The sequence below is a fragment of the Panthera leo genome, chromosome C1 (assembly GCF_018350215.1).
Source record: "Panthera leo isolate Ple1 chromosome C1, P.leo_Ple1_pat1.1, whole genome shotgun sequence".
Classification (NCBI taxonomy): Eukaryota; Metazoa; Chordata; class Mammalia; order Carnivora; family Felidae; genus Panthera; species Panthera leo.
Window position 1 is genome coordinate 76901676 of NC_056686.1, and position 21936 is coordinate 76923611.

At 34.2% G+C, this 21936-nt stretch overlaps 1 protein-coding gene and 1 pseudogene across 12 annotated transcripts in view; one reads left to right on the plus strand and one right to left on the minus strand.

Annotated features, from left to right (window-relative positions):
• Nucleotides 1-21936, minus strand: part of HFM1 (helicase for meiosis 1) — a 91778-nt gene that overhangs the window by 27937 nt on the left and 41905 nt on the right. For all 12 annotated transcript variants that reach the window (XR_006206334.1, XM_042952779.1, XM_042952778.1 and 9 more), the window contains 11 exons: nt 21343-21423; nt 19392-19483; nt 17145-17251; nt 17006-17053; nt 16306-16403; nt 16091-16222; nt 13515-13600; nt 12540-12623; nt 12226-12383; nt 10707-10810; nt 9956-10102 (listed from right to left, as the gene is read on the minus strand). Coding sequence is in view for 11 of the 12 variants with exons in the window: in XM_042952779.1 (XP_042808713.1) it covers nt 9956-10102; nt 10707-10810; nt 12226-12383; nt 12540-12623; nt 13515-13600; nt 16091-16222; nt 16306-16403; nt 17006-17053; nt 17145-17251; nt 19392-19483; nt 21343-21423 (1137 nt within the window). In the remaining variant the exon portion in view is untranslated. The remainder of the gene's footprint in view (nt 1-9955; nt 10103-10706; nt 10811-12225; nt 12384-12539; nt 12624-13514; nt 13601-16090; nt 16223-16305; nt 16404-17005; nt 17054-17144; nt 17252-19391; nt 19484-21342; nt 21424-21936) is intronic.
• LOC122227806 lies at nt 1337-2267 on the plus strand (annotated as a pseudogene).

The window sequence follows — 21936 nt, forward strand, 5'->3', positions numbered from 1 at the left end:
CCTGCGTTGGGCTCTGTGCTGATAGTTCAGAGCCTGGAGCCTGCTTCCGACTCTGTGTCTCCCTCTCTCTCTGCCCCTTCCATGCTCATGCTCTGTCTCTGTCTCTGAATAATAAATAAAAGTTTTTAAAAAAGTTAAAAAATAAAATAAAATGACTTTAAGAGATCAATAAGGGTTGGTGGGGCAAGGGTTAGTTGCTTGAAAAAAAAATCTTAAGGAAAACTGATAATAGTAGGCACATAATCCCTGATGCACTTAGCTTCACATCCTAATTATAAATTTAATAAGTGGTCTGTGCCTAAGCTACTGAAGTTAGTATTTCTAAAAGAATATTACTTTGACTTTTGCAGTTTCTGATTTATGCTAAGCAGATTTATGTACTTTATGATTTCACTTTTTAAATGAGAACATCTCCTCTTAATTTTTTGTCAAATCTTATACTATCATCTTGTTATTTATCAGGAAAAGGTTAACACTATGAATTGGAGTCCTTGGTTTTGCAATTTAATGTATTTATACACCAAAAGGTATAAAGAACAACTAAATGCATTTTGACTAGCATTTAAATCTGCATACTTTCAGTGCTCAGGCATTTGTTTTATCCTTGCATTTTTCAAATATATTAAATTTTCAACTCAGAATGGCATAGTAAATGCAAATGAATTTATTAGTGTCAAATCAATTTTCTTCAAATTAAACAAAGTCCATACTTCTTATTATGAATCTATTTAAAGAAGAAGAAGTTTAAATGCTTAAACCTCGTATATTAAGAATTGACCTGGGGCGCCTAGGTGGCTTAGTCGCTTAAGCATCCAACTGTGGATTGTGATCAGGTCAAGATCTCCTGGTTGTGAGATTGAGCCCTGAGTCGGGTTCTGCTCTGCAATGGGTCTGGAGCCTGCTTGGGGTTCTCTCTCTCTCCCTCTCCCATTACCCCTCTCCCACTCCCACACAAGTGCATGCTTGCATGCACACTCTCTAAATAAGCATTTAAAAAAAAGAATTGACCTGAAAATATTTAAAACTTTTTAAAACCAAAAAGTGTATTTTTCACATTGCTATATCTTAAAAATAGCAAAATTATTTTTCCTTTAACAAAAGAGTTATCTATTGGACTGTAACTATATATGAGAAACTACTGCTAAAAGAATGCTTTTGGGTTTTTTGCTAAATTGGGTTGGGTGGCGCTTGGCTACTTCAGTGGTGATGCCACTTCATCCTGTCTTTCCTGATACTCTCATATCTGGAGATCTTCAGATTTCTTTAAGTTCTTCCATCTAGATACATAAGCCTGTATCTCCCTCTTTTTTTTCTTCTCTACCCTCAGCTCAGCAATATGAGCATGGATCCAGTTCAGCCCCAATGCCTGCCTTGCCCCGAAGCCCCCAATTCTAGGGAGTCTTCTCCAATGCCTGAGATTTATGGGCCTGAAGAAAATTATGCCTGAGATTTATGGGCCTGAAGAAAATTATGCATCCTTGCAAATGTCATCTGCTGAGACCCTCCCTCACCCCCTCCCCCGGAGACTGTCTCCCTTCTTCCTTCCTCCATGGATCTGCTTATTCAGGACAACCCAGGTTCTTCCACCAGTCCCAGAGTAAAAGTGCTACCCACTTTTGCAGAGATCACAGTGAAGAAGGAAGATCCAGGTCAGGGCAAGAAACAGAAGATAAGAACCATCTTCTCTCAGACCCAGCTATATGTACTCAATGATAGATTTCAGAGACAGAAATATCTCAATCTCCAGCAGATGCAAGAACTTTCCAACATTGTGAACCTTAGCTATAAGCAGGTTAAGATCTGGTTCCAGAACCAGAGAATGAAATGTAAGAGGTGGCAGAAAAACAACTGTCCAGATAATAATAACAGTGTGATTCAGAACAGCTCTGCAACTCCAGAATACCCAGGCTTCTATTCCTATCACCAGGGATACCTGATGAACACTTCTGGAAACCTTCCAATATGGAGCAACCAGACCTGGAACGGCCAGTCGTGGAGCAACCATTCCTGAAACAGTCAGACATGGTGCCCCCAAGCCTGGAATGACCAGGCCTGGAACAACCAGCTGCATGACTGTGGAGAGGAATCCTTGCAGCCCCAGATCCAGTTCTAGCAAAATTCTGTCAGCAATTTGTAGTCCATCTTAGAAACTGCTCAGGAAAGCCATAGTGTAATACAGCAAACCACTAAGTATTTTAATGTTCAGCAAATAATAGATTTATTCCCAAATACCTCTGAACCTACAGCCTGAAGATGCGAGAGGATGAGTATATTAGCCACTCTCCATTTGGGTGGTGGCTATATTACTTCTCCTAGGATTTGTCTTTTAGGGTCCAGTATCTCTGCCTTGATATTGTTTTTCGTTATGCTTATTCTGTCAATCAAGGGAGTACGGTTGGAGTCTAATCAAAGAGGATTCCATAGCTTTGGCTGCTATGGACAACATGCTAAAAGATGTTTCTGGCTATAGATAACTAGATATAATACTAATTTGGATATCTTTAGGCTCCAGAATTTAACCTCAAGCATAGAAAGTAAAAATACAGAGACATGTGATGAAGGATTATTTGTATTTTCTGAGATTGTGAGGCTTGTTAACAACCTCAGTTGTTAATGGTGGAGGGTTAAGTTATAATGTGTGTCACTGATTTTCTCTGCCCCAACTCCTAACCTGTTCATTATAACCAGTATTTGTAGAAAGCTGTTTTATATTTTAATGTATCATGATAATAGGGCCAGTCTGGCTGGTGGTTTATAGGTTTAAGTAAAAATAAATACCCACTTTATCTTAAAAAAAAAAAAAAGAAAAGAATGCTTTCAAAGACTTACAGGAAGCAGGAAAATAATTTTTAACTATATTATGTAAATTAAGGTGCATACTTCTATTTTTATATGCAGTAGAACCTTTGACTGTAACTTGTTCTGCGAGTGTTCCACAAGACAAGCAAAGATTTCTAATAAATTTTAACTTGATAAATGAGCAATGTCTTGCAATATGAGTAGTACGTGACACTGAATGTCGCATGATCACAACTGAGCCAATGGTTCTCTCTTTCTCTCTCTGCGGGATTGTGGGTGATCATCTCCCATGCTCAGATGCTCAGTCTCAGGTGCACTGTTTGGCAGGAATCAGTGATTTGTTAATACTGTACTGTAGTCAACATCTGTGTGAGCGTATACAATGGCCCCCATGCAGATAAAGGTTGAAAAGAAAGGCAGTGAGAAGGAGATGATTACAGTTGTAGGAAATCATCGAGAAGTACAAATGAGGTATGCAAGTGGCCGAAATTCCAAGATTTTATAAGAGGGTCTACATGTGCATCTCATCTGCAAAGAGGGAGGAGAAAAAGGCAGAGAATCCCTCACTTAAAATGAGACTAGAGAGATGTGTAAAATGTGGTAAGCAGTACAAAATTTTACAGAAAAGCACCCCCTAAGGTTGTATCAGTGCGAGCAATGAATCTGTTTAACGACAACACAATGTCACATTTCCTCCTCAGAAGGAGGCAAAAGTAAGTGTCATTGGATAGGTTCCTTGTTAAAATTGCAGGAAAAGAAAAAGATTCCATTGAGCCAATAGACAGCAATGATTTCATTAGTGACAGTGAAAGTCATCCTACACAAAAACCTTCCTCTCTCTCCTCCCTCACACCAGCCATGAAGGTTTTCAGAGGTTAAGTGCAGGTTGTTTATTTTTCTTTATATTTTGTATTTTCTTTATTATTTTGTATTATATTATAGCATTGTAATCATTTTTATATGACTATTTTTGGGTGGTGGGATGAATCATCTGAGTTTCCATTATTTCTTATGGGGAAATTTGCTTTGATATACAAGTACTTGGGATTACAAGCATGTTTCCAGAAAGAATTATGTGCACAAATCAAGGGTTTACTATAATTGGAATGTTCATAAGATTTGGGATGGTTATGTGTATGTGTATGTGAAGGGTGCATGTGTAAGTGAGTGTGTGTAATAAAACATTATTTGTATGATAGGAAGCATCTTTTATCTGTTTTCCACAGGATTGTTCTAAATATGTGGGGAACTTTTGCCCTCATAAAAGGCTCATGCTTGGGGCACCTGGGTGGCTCAGTCGGTTAAGCATCCGACTTCAGGTCAGGTCATGATCTCACAGTTTGTGAGTCTGAGCCCCGAGTTGGGCTCTATGTTGACAGTTCAGAGCCTGGAGCCTGCTTTGGATTCTGTGTCTCCTTCTCTCTCTGCTCCTCCCCCGCTCATGACCTGTCTCTCTCTCTCTCAAAAATAAATAAAAAAATTTTTTTAAAAAGGCTCAAGCTAGCAGGAAGTATAGTAAACATTCCAACTTCTCACTACATTGTAAGTAACAAGCTATTTTAAATAAAAACAGCTGGTGAGTGGGGGAAATGTGTTACATGAACATAGATACGTCACAGAATCCAAAGCAGCAATTCAGCTAGGCATCAGAAGGGACTGAAACCAAGAAACTGAAAGTCATCAGAAACCCAGCTCTGGCATTTTTACCTTTGCATCTCTCTGTATCTCTACTTTAGTCTTCTCTTCCATAGTCCAGCTGTCTGTGATCCTGCATGTGGTAAAGGATGGCCAACTGACAGCTCTGAGTTTATACTATCTTTGTGCAGCTCTAATTCTAAATTGTCTTTCTTAAACTGATTTCTGATGCTATAAATGGTATTTTTAAAATTATGATTTCTATCTCTTTTTTGTTTGCTGGTATATGGTAATAATTTTTCAAATTTTTTAGTTGAAATATAATTCATACTATAAATCCACCCTTTTAAGGTGTACAATCCAGTAGGTTTTTAGTATATTCCCAAGGTTGTATACCATTATCAGTATCTAAGTTCAGAACATTATCACTTTAAAAAAAATCACATACCTATTAGTAGTTACTCCTTATTTCTTCCTACCCCACCCTCTGCAACTAATCTGCTTCCTATCTTTATAGATTTATTTCTTCTAGACTTTTCATATAAATGGAATCTAACACTATCTGATATTTTTTGAATGGCTTCTCTCATTGGCATAGTGTTTTAGCATTCATCCTTGCATCAGTTTATTCTTTTTTATGGCTGAATATCCCCTTATATAGTTCTAATACAGTTTACTTATCCATTCATCAGTTGATGAACATTCAGTTGTTTCTACTTTTTGGCTATTATGAATAATGTTGCTATAACATTCATGTACTAGTTTTTCTATGTTCTCAATTCTTTCGGAATTATAAACCCAGAAAAGGAATTGCTGGGTCACATGGTAATTCTATGTTTAACTTCTGGAGGAACTGGCAAACTGTCTTCCAAAGCAGCTGCACAAGTTTACATTCCCACTCACAGTGTTATGAGGGTTTCAATATCTCCACATCCTCATCAACACTTATTTTTGTCTGCCTTTTTTTTTTTAATTGTCCACCTTTTTGACTAAAGTAGGTGGGAAGTAGTATCACACTGTGGTTGTGATTTGCATTTCCATATTGACTAATGATGTTGAGCAATTTTTCATGTGTGTGTTAGCCATTTGTAGCTCTTCCTTGCACAAATACCTATTCACATCTTTTGACCTGTTTGAATTTGGCTATTTGCTTTTTTATTGTTGAGTTATAAGACTTCTGTATATATAGTAGATACTAGTCTATACATAATTTGCAATCAGATATAATTTGCAAATATTTTTCTCCCATTCTTTAGATTGACTTTCCACTTTTTTGATAGTATTATTTGAAGCAAAAATGTTTTTAATCTTGATAAAGTCCAATTCATCTTTTTAGTGGCTTGAGCTTCATGTATCATATCTAAGAAACCACTGCCTAATCCAAGGTCATGAAGATACAAACCTATGTTTTCTTCTATGAGTTTCACAATTTTAACTCTTACTTTCAGGTTTTTCACCCATTTTGAGTTAATTTTTATATATGGTATGAAGTATTTATGGTATGAAGTAATACTGTAAATGATATAAAGTAATTACGATATAATTAATGCAATTGAATATCAAGTTGCCTAGCCCTATTTGTTGAAAGCCTATTCTTTCCCCCTTGAATGGTTTGACATCTTTGTCCAAAATCAGTTGACCACCGATGTATGGGTTTATTTCTGTACTCTTAATTATATTTCATTAATCTGTGTCCATTATTATGCCAGTCCCACATTGTCTTGATTACCATAGCTTTGTAATAAGTTTTGAAATCAGGAATTATGTGGGCTCTGTGCTGACAGTGTGGAGCCTGCTTGCGATTCTCTCTCTTCCTCTTTCTCTGCCCTTCTGCTGCTTTTGCTCCCTCGCTTTCTCTCTCAAAATAAATAAACTTTAAAAAACAAAGAATGTGTGTGGGTGGCTTAGTCTGTTAAGCATCTGACTCTCAATTTCAGCTCATTATGATCTCATGGTTCATGGGTTCAAGCCCATGTTGGGCTCTGTCCCGACAGTGTGGAGCCTGGTTGGGATTCTCTCTCTCCCTCTCTCTCTGCCCATTCTGTGGTTGTGCTCTCTTGCTTTCTCTCTCAAAACACATAAATAAACTTTGAAACCAGGAATTATGAGTTCTCTTTTTTTTTTTCAAGACTGATTGGCTAATTTGGACCCTTACATTCCCATATGAATTTTAAAACCAGCTTATGAATTTCTTCCAAAAGCACAGCTGGGATTTTGACAGAGATGGCACTGAATCTGTGAATTTGGAAAATGTTGCCATCTTAACAATATTAAGACTTCCAATCCATGAACATGGGATATCTTTCCATATATTTAGGTCTTTTTTAACTTCTCTCAATGGTGTTTTGTAGTTTCTGTTCATATCTTAATTTTATTAAATGTATTCTTAAATAATTTATTCTTTTTAATGCTATTGCACAGGTTTTTTAAATATTGACTCTGTATCCAGTGTATTTCTAAACTTCCATGTTAATTCTAACAGTGTGTCTCTAGTCTTTTGGATTTTCTAGATACATAATCATGTTGCTTTCAAGTAATGACAGCTTATTTATTTCTTCCCAATCCTTGCCATTTTTATTTTTTTATTATATAACTGTACTGAGCAGAACTTCTAGCACAATGTTAAATGGAAATTGTAATAGAGAACACTCTTGTATCATTCTCCATCTAAATAGGAAACATTTTAAACTATTTCACTACTGTGTATGACATTTGTTGCATGTATATATTTTTTAATAAAAATGAGCACTGAATTTTTGTCAAACTTTTCTGATCTCTGTCAAGACCACATGGTTGGTTGGGGGTTTTTTGTTTTGTTCTGTTTTGTTTTTTGCCAGTTAATGTAGTGAAATACACTGATCCATCTTTGAATGCTAAGATACTCTTGCATACATGGAATAAGCCATACTTAATAGTGCTATATTATGCTTTTAAAATATATGGTTGGATTCAACTTGCTAATATTTTGTTAAGAACTTTTGGATGTACATCCATGAGAAAGATTGGTGAATAATTTCCCCCTTTTTTTTAATGTCCTTGCCAGGTTTTGAAATAAAGACCATGTTGGACTTGCTTTAAAAAATTAAAACATTAGAAAATATTCTTTCTTTTCTATTCTCTGAATAAGTTTGGGTAAGTTTGATATTTTTTCCTAAATGTTTGCAGAAATTTACCAGTGAAATCATCTGACCCTTAGGATTTCTTTGTTGAAAGATTTTCAATTGCTTAAATTTCATTACAAGTATCAGACTACTCAAATTTTCTATTTTTAGTGAGGGGTAAGTTTTGCTTCACAAGGATTTATTCATTTTTACCCAAATTATGTCAGACTTATTGGTATAAATTTATTCATAATATCTTTAACTTTTTGATGCCTGTAATGGTATCCCCCTTTTCATTCCTAATATTGTTAATTCATATTTATTTCTTTATCAGTCTTGATAAGGGCTTCTTAAATTTATTCTTTTCAAAGAACCAAATCTTAGCTTTGTTGATTTTTCTGCTGCACATTTGCATTCTATATTTCATTCACTTCTGCTTTTTTTTTAAATAATTTTTTTAACATTTATTCAGTTTTGAGAGACAGACAGAGACAGAGTGTGAGCAGCAGAAGAGCAGAGACAGAGGGAGACACAGAATCTGAAGCAGGCTCCAGGCTCTGAGCTGTCAGCACAGAGCCCAGTGTGTGGGGCTGGAACCCATGAACTGTGAGATCATGACCGGAGCCGAAGTCAGAAACCTAACCGACTAAACCACCCAGGTGCCCCTCTCTGCAGTTACTATTTATCATAACTACCAATACTATTCAGAAAGCATAGTTGTTTAGGTTACTTTGGTAGGAGCCATTGCTCTCACATTCCCAGTACCTATTAATTGCTCCCCTTACTGTGCCAAAGCAGTGAACTGGATGCCTCCAGTTAACAACATTCAGTTTTTGCTTTATAGATTTAACTATAGAACCATGTAAATGCTTTACATTACTATAAAAGAAAATTCCTAAAAGTTATTCTAAAAACATAAAATATAAAATAAAACAAGGGCACCTCAGTGACTTCAGTTGGTTAAGCATCCAACTTCGGCTCAGGTCATGATCTCACAGTTCCCGGGTTCAAGCCCCACATCAGGCTCACTGCCGTCAGCACAGAGCCTGCTTTGGATCCTGTGTCCCCCTCTCTCTGCCCCTAACCTGCTTGAGCACACTTTCTCCCTCTCTCAAAAAAATTAACATTAAAAAAATTTTTTTAATAAATAAAATCAAAACAAAATGTATCCAGTTAGTGGCACAGCCACATACAGATCTATTCCAAGTAACTTAAAACACAGTAATTTGATTATACATGCCTAGTGAGTTATATTCTAAGAACAAAAATATCTCCACAAAAATTTTAAGCTATTTTTAACAATTATATTAAGAATGGTAGTTTGGTTTGTTATTCTGAGACTATTTGTTGTGTGTATAATGTGGAATAAAGAAAATGAGTGACATTCCATCATTTCTGGAGTCACTGAGAAGCAAATTTCTCAGCATGGCAAGAAGGATATGCTAATAATTGCATTTAAGGATAAACCCTATAGCCCTGAATTTGACTTAGACATTTAAGCATGGGTTACTTATGTATTTTATCTCTAAACACAAACAAAAATCACATATTTCCTAATTCTGTGCATGAAAAAAAAAAGCCAAGAGATAAAGATCACATAATAGCAATGAGCTCCTCTAGCCCACAGACTGTGATCTTGGAAACGTATTTATCACTAAAAGAAACCAAGGATCCTTGGAGAAAAGGCTTATTACAGATTTGGGGCTAGAAATATACATGATAAGCCTGGAATATCATAGCATCCCACACATTAAGGAAGCTCTCAAAAGTACTAGGGACAGACCAAAAGGATTCAGGAGCCAATCTGGTATATCTAGATAGTATTAAGATGATGAAGCTGCACTTATGAGATAATTGTTCTTAAATCCTTACCATTTACAAATATATACTAAGACATTTACAGAGGATATGATAAGATACCTGATTTTCTTCAAACTATAGAAGGGGAAAACTAAAGAGAGGTATAGACAATATAAGCCATGAGTTGATCATTGTTTAAGGTGGGTGATGAGCATATAAAGGTTCATTATACGTGTCTGTTTACTTTTGTGCATAGTTGAAATGTCCCATAATAAAAATTTTTAAGTTTACTGTCATCTGGTTTACCTCATCAAATCTACAGTTTTGTAAATCACTTGCTCTCCCCCAACAATGGCTATAACAATATAGTGGGTATAAAAAAGAGGCACTGTATATCAAAAAACTAGCCAAATAATTTGTGCTACAAATATCACTCCAATATGACAAATATTAATTATAAGAAAGAATTCCTGCTATATATTATTAACTCAATTATTATGAAGCTTAAACATCTAATTCCAGAGTATCCACATCTGAATGGAACAGAACTGTAACACTGATACTCCTCCCTAGCCATAACTTTGCTTTAAGGCAAAACAAGAATAAATATAGCTATTTACCTTTATTGGATCCTGTTATAGTAGATCTATTTGAATGTTTAGAATGGGAAATCTCTGTTTCTGATTTTTTTTGCATAATTATTTGATTTCCAAACCTCTTAGGTCCTAAGTAAAAGACTGTAAATTTCTGCTGTATATCAAGTCCAACTGGAAAAAGGAAAAAAGTATACAAGTACTAATTTAAGTTGTATAAATCTAGCCATGAGACCATCTATTTGTTGTTATTTGTTGGTGAGTTGGTTTCAAGTTTGTATTTAAATTCTAGTTAGGTAACATACAGTGTAATATTAGTTTCAGGTGTAGAATTTACACACTTACATATGACCCATAGTGCTCATCAGAACAAGTGCCCTCCTTAATACTCATCACCCATTTCTATACCTTTTGAAATGAAAGAGCCAACAAGTCCAGGAAGTAAAAATGTTTAAAAAAAGGCATTAAAAATATAATGAAATTTATACATCTATCATCATAAAAATAAAAATCAAAGTTCCTACAAGTTCAAAATTTATCTTGGAAATTAAAATACCTATAAATGAACAAATAAAATTTTAATTTTGTTATCTTAGTCCACGCTACCTTTTATATCTCTAAATACATGCAACTTCCCTTAAAATTATTCATAGTATTTAAATGAATTATTTTTACACAATATCATTTAAATTGTTTTTCTGTTTCAGCATGAAAGAAATAATTTTTAAATGCTATCACATGCTTTACATTCATGTGTTCATTACTTCGATGAACTTACCATATTCAGAACTAATTAGATTTATGCTAAGATCTTCAGATTTAAAAGCTCTCCTCACATCAATCTTTTTAGTCCAATTTCCAGCTTTTAGCAAAACAGAATCCCTGAAAAAGAGTAATTTATCATTTAAATAGTGATCCAAATACTAAATGAAATAATATTATTGACCCTTAGATAAGTCCTATCTCATAGTAAACTAAAGTCAATACTGAAAATCACTTGCTGCAAATTCTGAGGGGAGAAATGGGGTGTCAATGGAGATACCACAACCATTGACCAAACAGCTGATTCCAAACTGCATTGCCTCATTTCAGGCCCACCTGAACACATAGTTGCTGTCAACCACACAAGAGCTTGCCCCTAAATCACTACCACTTTTAAATGGCTATACACAGGTTACATAAATTTGTGAGAACTTTAGTATCTTTAAAATTAATATAAAATAGCTCATATCCAGTAACATCACAAACCAGCAACCAATATTGTGACTGAACTTATTTTAGCCTTAAATAGTCAAGACTATAATCAGATTTAATTTTCACAGAGAACAAAGATTTGTATAATGACATATTCTCTACAAATGTGCCATGGCTAGTTGCAGGAGAGTAGTTAACAGTGAAAGGGATATCCTATCAGACACTGTAATTCCTATAGGAATCTTGCATAGAACATTTCAGGATGGTATCCTCCAGTACTCTGGCAACAATGAGGAGTTTCCCATTTCAGAGTCAATGCCATTCCTGAACTTATAAGTAAATCAATATAATTAGGAACACAGCCTCTGGACTCAGAATGCTTAGGCTCAAATCTAGACTTTGCTATAAACTATCTATATGCCCTTGGACAAATTAATTAAACTCTCTTAGTCTCAATTTCCTTCTCTATTAAATGTAGATAATGATAGCACCTATCTATACAAAGATTAAATAATTCAATACCTGAACCTACTAAGTGCTCAAAACTATTAGCTATAGCTATAACTGATATCTTTAGAGTTTGCTTATGACATCCTGGGAGAAAATAACAGTATTAGAAAAAAGGCTGATGTAAGAATTACAGAATGGCATGCTAGACAACTAGCATGAAGGTACCTCCTTTACATATTTGATCCGGTTGCCTGGATCCTACAGTGGAGCTACAGTAGGTTGTTACATTTTAATTTGGAAATAGAAGATGTATCTTAAAGGAGTAGGAGAAAGATAATCAGAGTAGTAAAGTCATGAATGGAGAAAAGCAACAAAGTAAGAAAGTTCAGCAACAATGGACTACAGCCACCCCTAATGGTCATTTATTCGCTTGTTTCAAACCATGGTGATAGGTTTCACACTTTATTCATTTGAGTACTAACAACGAACCCAGAGTTAATAACTTCTTTAAAGGACAAGTGGAGAAACAACCCTACTACAGTGTAAGGAAAATGTAATTTAATTGATCCGCCAGTGATTTTATTACTTTCTCAGAATTTTTATTTTAATAGTATACACTTAAAAATAAAATCAAATAGAAATTATACACTTACATAATTTTGTGCTTGAAAACCAGTTGATTATCTGCATCACCTATGATTAAGGTAACATAGTGAGAATCTGGCGCTGTTCTTTTAGTTTGTAGCTGTTTAAAGTTTCTTAATATAATGGTCACTAATATTTCTGCCATGGTATCATTATATCTTGCAATCTTAAAAAAAAAAAAAAGATAGGAATAAAAAGTGTTAAAAATAACCTTACTGCTCATATTCAGTTCCAAGTCAGCTAGAGGTAGATTTATTCCTGAAAAGACAATGAAAATACCTAAAAAACAACAAAAACAAACAAACAAAACCAAAATATTTACCTGTTCCACTTCAAGTTCATATTTTGGTAGATACATCACTGTTTCTTTTATTTGCGTTCCAAAAGGAGGGTGTCTATTTAAAATCTAAAAACATTTATATCATTATATTCTCACCACAACACCAGAAGTTCTTTTAGTAAAATATAGAGTCAATAGTTTTAATAATGCTTATTATCCAAAACTTTAAATAACTTATGACCACAAGAAAGAAAGTATTTTTTAGAAGAAATAAAGATAAAAAAGATTAGAAGAAATAAAGATATAAAAGGTAGGCTTTATGGGAATGAAAGCTGGTACAGCCACTCTGGAAAACAGTATGCAGTTTCCTCAAAAAACTAAAAATAGAACTACCCTACGACCCAGTAACTGCACTACTAGATATTTATCCAAGGAATACAGGTGTGCTGTTTCAAAGGGACACATGCACCCCAATGTTTACAGCAGCACTATCAACAATAGCCAAAGTATGGAAAGAGCCCAAATGTCCATCGATGGATGAATGGATAAAGATGTAGTATATATATACAATGGAGTATTACTTGGCAATCAAAAAGAATGAAATCTTGCCATTTGCAACTAGGTGGATGGAACTGGAGGGTATTATGCTAAGTGAAATTAGTCAGTCAGAGAAAGACAAATATCATATGACTTCACTCATATGAGGACTTCAAGAGACAAAACAGATGAACATAAGAGAAGGGAAACAAAAATAATATAAAACAGGGAGGGGGACAAAACATAAGAGACTCATAAATATGGAGAACAAACAGAGAGTTACTGGAGGGGGTGTGGGGGGGAATGGGCTAATGGGTAAGAGGCACTAAGGAATCTACTCCTGAAATCATTGTTGCACTATATGCTAACTAATTTGGATGTAAATTTAAAAAAATAATATAACATAAAAATAAATAAAAGGTAGGCTTTAAAATTCAGATAAAATTCACGTAACATTAGTAATAAGTGAATATTAAATACCAGTTCAAGCTCCCTTGCATCTGTTTCTTCTATTTTTTTAAAGGAGGTCAAACCCGCATTTACCATTGCATTTGACAATGTTATACCTGTGGAAAATTAGTCAAATAGCAGTTTTTAAACAATCCATTTTAAACTAAATCTATACTTAAGTTTTCAACAATAGTAAAAAAAAAATATTTTAAAAGATCTAGAATAAGAACTAATTTTTAAAGTTTTTTTTTTTAAGTTTTCAGTTAGATTAACTGGGCTGTGACATTTACTCAATTGTACGTATTTATTTTTTCAAACTAAAATAAAACATGTATTCATTTTATAGAAAAGGAACTCTAGTCCACATGATGACTCAACCCTTATTTTTATCATATGTCATCCACAGACCAAGTACCAAGAGATTCCTATTGTTATACTCATGTTTGAAAAAAACATGATTCATGGATGGGAATATTGCTTCATAAAGCTATCGTTCTCTGAGCATTTTTTTAATGTTTATTTTTGAGAGAGAGAGAGAGAGGGAAGGAGAGGGAGAGAGAGAATGAGGAAGGAGCAGAGGGAGACAGAGGATCCAAAGTGGGCTCTATGCTGACAGCAGAGTCCGATGTGGGGTTCTAACTCACCAACTGTGAGATCATGACCTGAGCCGAAGTTGGGATGCTTAACCGACTGAGCCACCCAGCTGCCCCATCTGAACATTTGTATCTTAGAAAGAGTTCTCTGTTTCTGTACTGAAATCAGATAACTTTATTCTTTTGTCTAAAATTTCATTACATTTAGAATAAAGTGAAAATTTCCTACCATGGCCAAAATCCCTTACCTATCTGACTTGACCACAGTCTACCTATCCCTCTAATTAATTTCCTACCATTCTCTTGCTGACTAACTCTCTAGTCACATTGGTTTTAATTTTGTTCTTCAAGTACATCAAGTTCATTTCCATATTTGTATCTTCCCTGTTTCTTTATGCTTTAAGAAACTGGAATTTAAAATTCTTACACTCATAAATGAACTTAACCAAACCCCCAAATAGGAGATACTGTCAGAAGTACAAAGTTCCAAAATATTACCATGTTGTCTAAGGCACATACATTACTGGTGGGAATATTACACTATTCTTTTTCCAGATCCTTAACTATCCTTGGGAATTTCTCTTATTCATTCGTAAGATACAACTCCTAGTATTAATAATTCCTTCATGTTCATTTTCCTTTAAAACTTTTCCTGAATTTTAATTTTTTATAAACATTGTTGAAAATCAATATGCATTCATTTTTTCCCCGATACTCAATAAGAACTTAGATTTGCTTTTTTGTTTGGATTCCCTCACTTTTCTATTATATGAGTTTTGCTGGGTGATTTTTGCTTCCTTCTCTTCAGCTGTACTAAGTATGAAAAATACATTAGTGTTTGATAATTTGGAAGGGAAAGAATGCAAATGATCCCTGATTGACAATATTCTAGAAAGTCAGACAGGCTGGCTTTTTCATTAGTAATTTTATTAGTAATCATTTAATCTAATTTCAAAATTTTCTATAAGTTGCCATTTCCTAATGTTGTATGGAACCTCCTTCTCAATTTAGAACTCATCTTTGTGAGATGAGTGCAGCATTTGGTTTGCCAGGACCTCCACAGAAAGGTGAACCTTAATGTCAGGAACGTTTCCTCTAATTTGACCTTACTTTCACCAGCCAATCCCTATTTCCCCCCAGTTTCTATTTCCCCCCCCAGAGGACTAATTAGTCCTCTGCCATCCCACTAATTTCAAACCTCAAGGAAATAAAAAAGGACTTCCTCACAAAATAGCTGGAGAACTTTGTTCTAAGGAATAATGAGACAAGCCCTAATAACCCATTATATAATTTTTTAATGTCCCCAAGATGCACTTAAAATTATAAAGCTAACAAAGCTGTCAGTCATGGAATATAACAACTCTCTTCTTCTTAGAGTTCTAGGTATCTAGGAAAGAGTAAGGGTCACAAAGTCAAAGGCACCAAGCTGGAAAACTCTAGAGGACTTTAGTTATACCCTAATCTTTGTAACTGACATACTCCATAGTTTTTCAGTTCATACCCAAGTTAGATCTCAATAGATAGGAAATAATTAGGCACAATCTTTTGTCTGCAGAGTCTCTATGAAGATAAGTACAAATATTGTGCTGTTACTGAAAAAAAAGAGGAAAAGTTAAGATATAATTAGATGGCGTAATTTTCTGTAATGTATTAGGAATAGCCAGGATTGCTAGCTCTGTAACTTATCATTGAGATCAAACCAAAATAATCATAAAAGTGGAAGAGAGAGCAACACAGAGTTACCCAATCACTAAAACAAAATTTCACTCTTGGTTTGAGAACAAATTTAAAAATAAGAGCATTCACTTTTATTGGGTTTCCCAATTGATTTCAAATAGAATCCTTCAAGGAGGAAACAAAAATCAGATTTTCAAGAGAAGTACAGTACTTATTTAGGCCTACAAACACATTTTTTCTCAAAGTCTATAAACACCACAGAATAATTTTCCTAACAATAAAAAATAAAATAAACTGCAGACATTGACAAATTGCCTGCCTGTATTTGGTACCTACCAATTTTTTCCAGCTGTTTTGATACATGCAGAGAGTTTTCCCAAAGTTTACATCTAAAACATTTAGCTAAAATCAAACTGTTCAACAGTACAGCAAACTTCTTTTCTTGAACAGCCACAAAATCTGACAACCCTAAAAAAAATTTTCTGATGTTAAATCTAGTATACTAGTTTACTGGAAAAAATACTGAAAAATCCATTAATCCTGTAACATACATCTTGTAATTCGTGAGCCATTTCTGAAAATCTTCGAGGTATCTTGGGTCAAAGCAAAGTCTTGTATGGGAATGCATCCTAGTTGAGCCTGAATAAGGCTGAGGGAAAGAAATTTCATGATTTCCTTTTACAAACTATTATCTCATAGTTTTTGATATCATTTATTGAAGTTATCTCTTCTTAAATACCTCTCTGCCTTAATCTCTGTGACACTAGATGATTCTATACCTCATATCATTATTGTCACAAGTCATTGCTGACTTTCTCTTTCCAATGTCTAAAAGTCCCCTTCTTTGTCTCTCCCAGAATGCCACTAACATTCAATACACATTTATTACTTGTGTTTCTATACTGTTATCTTTATATATATGAATCTCATTCCAGCCAACCTGAAAGCTCCTGATGATGAAAAACTTAGCTTCTTTTCTGTCATTTACCTTGCTTCAGCAGAACACACTCTCAAAAAAACGTTTGTTGATTTAAAAAAAGAATCACAAATTATCTATTTTAACTGAAGTCTAAGAGATTTTGGACATTAATTTCACATCTATATTCTGATATGTATTCTTGTTTTATGTAAATATGTTCTTTTTGTATTAAAGAAAACAAATTTAAAGGCTTAAAACTAAAAAAAAAACTTTCAGAAATATGAATCACAAACAGTAGTCAGTATTTTAAGACATGTAACAATCATCTTTACCAATTTACTTTCATTTCTCTTGTTTTAATTCTTCCTTCCATTGGAAATCTGTAAATAAAAACACAAGGCAAAACTTTTATTACTACTTATTTTAACTAAATAAAACCTTTTAAAAGTTATTTAAAACATATTTCCATACCTGATAGTTACCCGATGTGGATCTTTGTTCAATGTATTCAATGTTTTCTTTTCATTTATCCTTAACTGCACATCTACAAATTCCTTGCAGCTGGCTATCATTGTGACCTATAAAATTTCACATTTGCTCATTCATTTATGTCCATTCTTTACTTCTTTCCTTTCATACTCTATGTATTTACTTCTTTTTCTTTTTTTTAATTTTTTAAATGTTTATTTATTTATTTTGAGAGAGAGCAAGCAGGGCCACAGAGAGAGAGGGAGAGAGAGAGAATTCCAAGCTGACTCCACACTGTCAGCACAGAGCCTGACGTAGGGCTCAATGTCATGACTGTGAGATTTATGAACTAAGCCGAAATCAAGAGTCAGACACTTAGCCAACTGAGCTACCCAGGCACCCCAGTATTTACTTATTTTTCATGCTGCCTTGGGACATCACAGCTTTGTCATTTAGCACAACAGAATTAAAGATTTACTTTATATATTTTGCTTTTTAAAGGATTCATTCACTCATTCATTCATTCATTAACAAGTGTTTACAAACACTTGTTATATGCTAGACATTATGTTACACACTGGGACTATGCCAATAAAATTGTAAAGATTAACAAAATAAAATTTAAAATATTCAGTCCCATGCCTACCACATAGTAAGCACTCAATAAATGTAGCTTTCATTTCTACTACTATTATATTATTATTCACCCTTCTGTAGTTTGCAAAATATTATCCTGATTGAGACTAATTTTGTAATGAAAAGAGTACTTTAGATATTAAAAAATTTGTGTTATAGAGCCTAGTTCTGTCAGATGACTGAGCAAAGCACTCTTTGTACTTTGGTTTCTCATATCTGTAACATGAAACTCACATCCCTTCTAATTCTCTTACACACTTACTGAACTCAAATTAAGATGAGTTAATTTAATATTAGTTTAATATTAAATATTAAGTGAATTTAATATTATTCTTGATTTCTTCTTAGTTAAGAATAATATTTACATAAAATACAAGCATTCTATTTTTCATCAATTTTGTGCATTTTTTCATATAATAATCTTATCTCAGTAATCAACATAGATATTTTAAATAAAAATTAATGGTTGGGGCACCTGGGTGGCTCAGTCGGTTAAGCAGCCCGACTCTTGATTTTGGCTCAGGTTGTGATCTCACGGTTTTTGAGTTCGATCCCTGTATCTGGCTCTGTGCTGATGGTACAGAGCTTGCTTGGGATTTTTCTCTCTCCCTCTCTGCCCCTTCCCTGCTTGTGCACTCTCTCTCTCTCTAAATAAATAAATAAACTTAAAAAAATAATGGTTAAATTTGAGAATAAAAATAAATATCTTATTGCATATTCATGTCCCCTGTAAAGAGAAAAAGGACCAATACAGTTGTCGGGTATCAACAACATGACTATGGTACTATTTACTGCTATAGCTGCAAAGTTGTCCCCCCTGTTGATATCTCAGTATAACCTTGTTTTCACTCCCATTTTCTCCACAATCACTGCTTTTCTCTGGTCTATCATCAATACTATTCTATTTCTACTATTATTGTTATTCTTATGCAAAAGATTTAGGGAAGAATTACAAGTATATAGCACACTTGCCCCTCACTATCCGTCATTCACAGCAGACTGGCCTAATATATCATGCCATATCATCCTGGATCCTTCTCAACAAAGTATACTTGGTAGCCACTACCAAGGTAATTGGCATTATCACATAAATTGAAAGGCAGTTTCCATCCATACTTCGGCTATGTATATAAATTTTCTTAGCCCTGATACAGAAATACAATTGAAAATACATTATAAAGAGTAATATTCCATATCTAATGATCAAAGGTATATAAGGTTGGAAGACATAAGCACTATTAGAAATGCTTTCTTGGGCGCCTGGTGGCTCAGTTGGTTAAGCATCCAACTTCGGCTCAGGTCATGATCTCACACTTCGCCAAGTTCAAGCCCCGCAACCAGCTCTGTGCTGACAGCTCAGAACCTGGAGCCTGCTTTGGATTCTGTGTCTCCTCTTTCTCTGCCTTTCCCCCATTCAGGCTCTGTCTGTCTGTCTCTCCTCTCTCTCTCTCTCTCTCTCAAAAATAAATAAACATTAAAAAATTAAAAAAAAAAAGAAATGCTTTCTTATCTGCTCAATCTTAAGCTGCAAGAGATAATGCAAATTAGTTGTTTCCCCAATATTATTTTATACTATGTCATTACATATTTATTTTCTAGTGACAACTAATTTACCAGATCTAATAAAGTCTCTTTTCCACTGATGGTACAAAATTTCTTCACTGTCTCAAATGTAATATAATACCAAGCCATCAATCTTCCTGCCTCTGTGGAAAAAGATGAAAAAAGGAACATTGACTCCATCAGTTGAAGCAACCTGCTTTTTCATCAGTTTAACAAAGATTCCTTAACATGTATTCTGTACCTATAACAGCATCAGGTAAAAAGACACACCAAAAAATCTCGAAGACACAGTGTCTGGAATTTATAGGTTGACTAGGGAGATGGCTACATGCAAAATAGCTAGACTAGAGGACAAAATCCAGTTAATGATAATGTTTATATATACAACCTTAAGTTCAGAGGAAATTAAAACCTAAGAGAATGGTCAGTGTGGGACGGCTTGGTAGAGAAAATGGGGCTTGAGCAGGATTTTAAAATAACTAATATGCCTTGGCAGAAAGAAAATAAAGCTGTCATGACCTCAGTAAAAATCAAGACTTGTTTATCAAAGGAGTAAAGTTAAAAAGACTATCTTTAGAAAAATAAAAAAGACTATCTTTAGAACACTGTAATGAGAGATATGGCTTAACAGTGACTGTGCGTTCAGGTCAAACTGACCTGCTTCAAATCACTGCTCCACCACTTGCTAAGTAGGTGATCATGGATCATGTGCAGGTTATTTTACCAGTTTCTTAATGTAATGTGGGGATAACAGAAGTACGTATGTCATAGATTTTTTGTGAAGATTAAATGCAGTAATACATATATAGTACTTAGCAGAGTGCCTAACATTAAATAAATACTGCCTACTTTTATTGCCAAACCATGATGAATAATAAACTATGAAGGCCTGAAGAGCCTGGAAATACTAGTAAAGGAGTTTAGATTTTGGATTTGATTTGTAAAATAACAGAGGACCACTTAAAATTATAAAGCAAATTGTAATTAAACTGAAGTTTGAAAATAAATTGTTTTGAAATAGAACTTTGAGTTGGTTGGGGGTAGCAAGATGGGTAGAGTGGGGGTGAGTAAATGATGAAATGAAATTCATTTAAAAAGCTACTGGTTTCAATTACAGGTTGTTAAAAGCATTACAAAGAATTTCAGCCTTGTGAACACACACAAAGTAAACAGCTGGGAAGAGAAAAACGGCATACTGCTTCTCAAGGAAAGGGCTAACATTTATGTATGTGCTACAGGTTTTGCTGAAGAAGGGAAGAATTTGACATCCCATCAGACATATAGGCATCAAGGACATGGTAGAGTAGAAAGAACTAAGAATCAAGAATAGAGAAGTAACCAGGGCAGCTTAGAAGTCACTTTATCAATTAGGATCCTGATGGATTTGTTCAGCCAAAATGTAGGTGATGCAGTGGTTCATAAAAGGGAGCATCTGGGAGCAGTGTGTGAGATATAGAGACTATGGTTACCATGGGAACTAGTACATTAACCCGTAGGATACATTTAAAGATGCTCCTCTTATCCTAGATGTTTATAAATTAATAAAAGGTTTCTCCCTGCCAGAGAAAATGAAATGTTTGAGAAAAGACTTGATACTTGCTGGCTTATTAGAAAGGATGAAAGTTTCCTAGGTAAGGGATAAAATTAACTTAGAAAGGAAGCCATGAAGCAAGTGAGTCAAAGAACTGGCAAAAGAGCATCTACAAGTTATAAGAGATTTGAAATGACCCTAAGATTTGAGTATTTCAACTCAAGTTACCAGAATCAGTGAAGACAAAGTCTGTGCCTGCCAAAAAGAAGCTCTATTAATTTTATAAACAGGACTCATACAGTATAAATAGATCATGCTAACAATGATGATACCCTGTTATCATCAAGATATTTAATGAGATATTTAACTGAGATCACAATTTAATTTTAGCATCATCTAAATTTTAGTAGAACATATTTTAAAATTTAGTTTTAAGCAAGTGTTAAATTTACTAACTGATGGAAAAATTACCAGTTGGTTTGAAATTAACATCTTCATCCATCCTAATCAAGTCCAGAGATGATAAATCATTCAGATTCTTCAAACACAATTCTGTTCAGTAATAAGAAACATATTTTTCTATTTTAGTAAGATAAGGGAGTAGCACAAAATAGAATTGATAATCAAATATGCTAAAGTTGTGTTTCTGTATATTTGCTGTGGGAAAAACTATAGTCTCTACTTAAGTGGTAAGAAAAAACTCATTAAATAAAAGAGCCAGCTAATAGGCTAAAAAGTATTGTTTCTAACAGTAACAATAATACAAATAATCAAAATAACATTCATTAAGTGATAAAATAACATTTACAACTTGGAACTTTTCATTTTAATAAGGAAATTTGTATTTCCTCATTTAATCAAAATAACACAATGAGGTTAAGTATTAATATTATTTGATATACAAGCTAGGAAACAAAGAAAAGGGCTAGGTTACTTGCTCAAGGTCTTTGCAACCACCTTCTATCTGACTTCCAATATGGCATGGTTTTCTTTTTTTTTTTCCTTTTTTTTTTTAAACTTTTATCAAACATGTATACACATGAAGTATAGAGTCAAACAGATCTA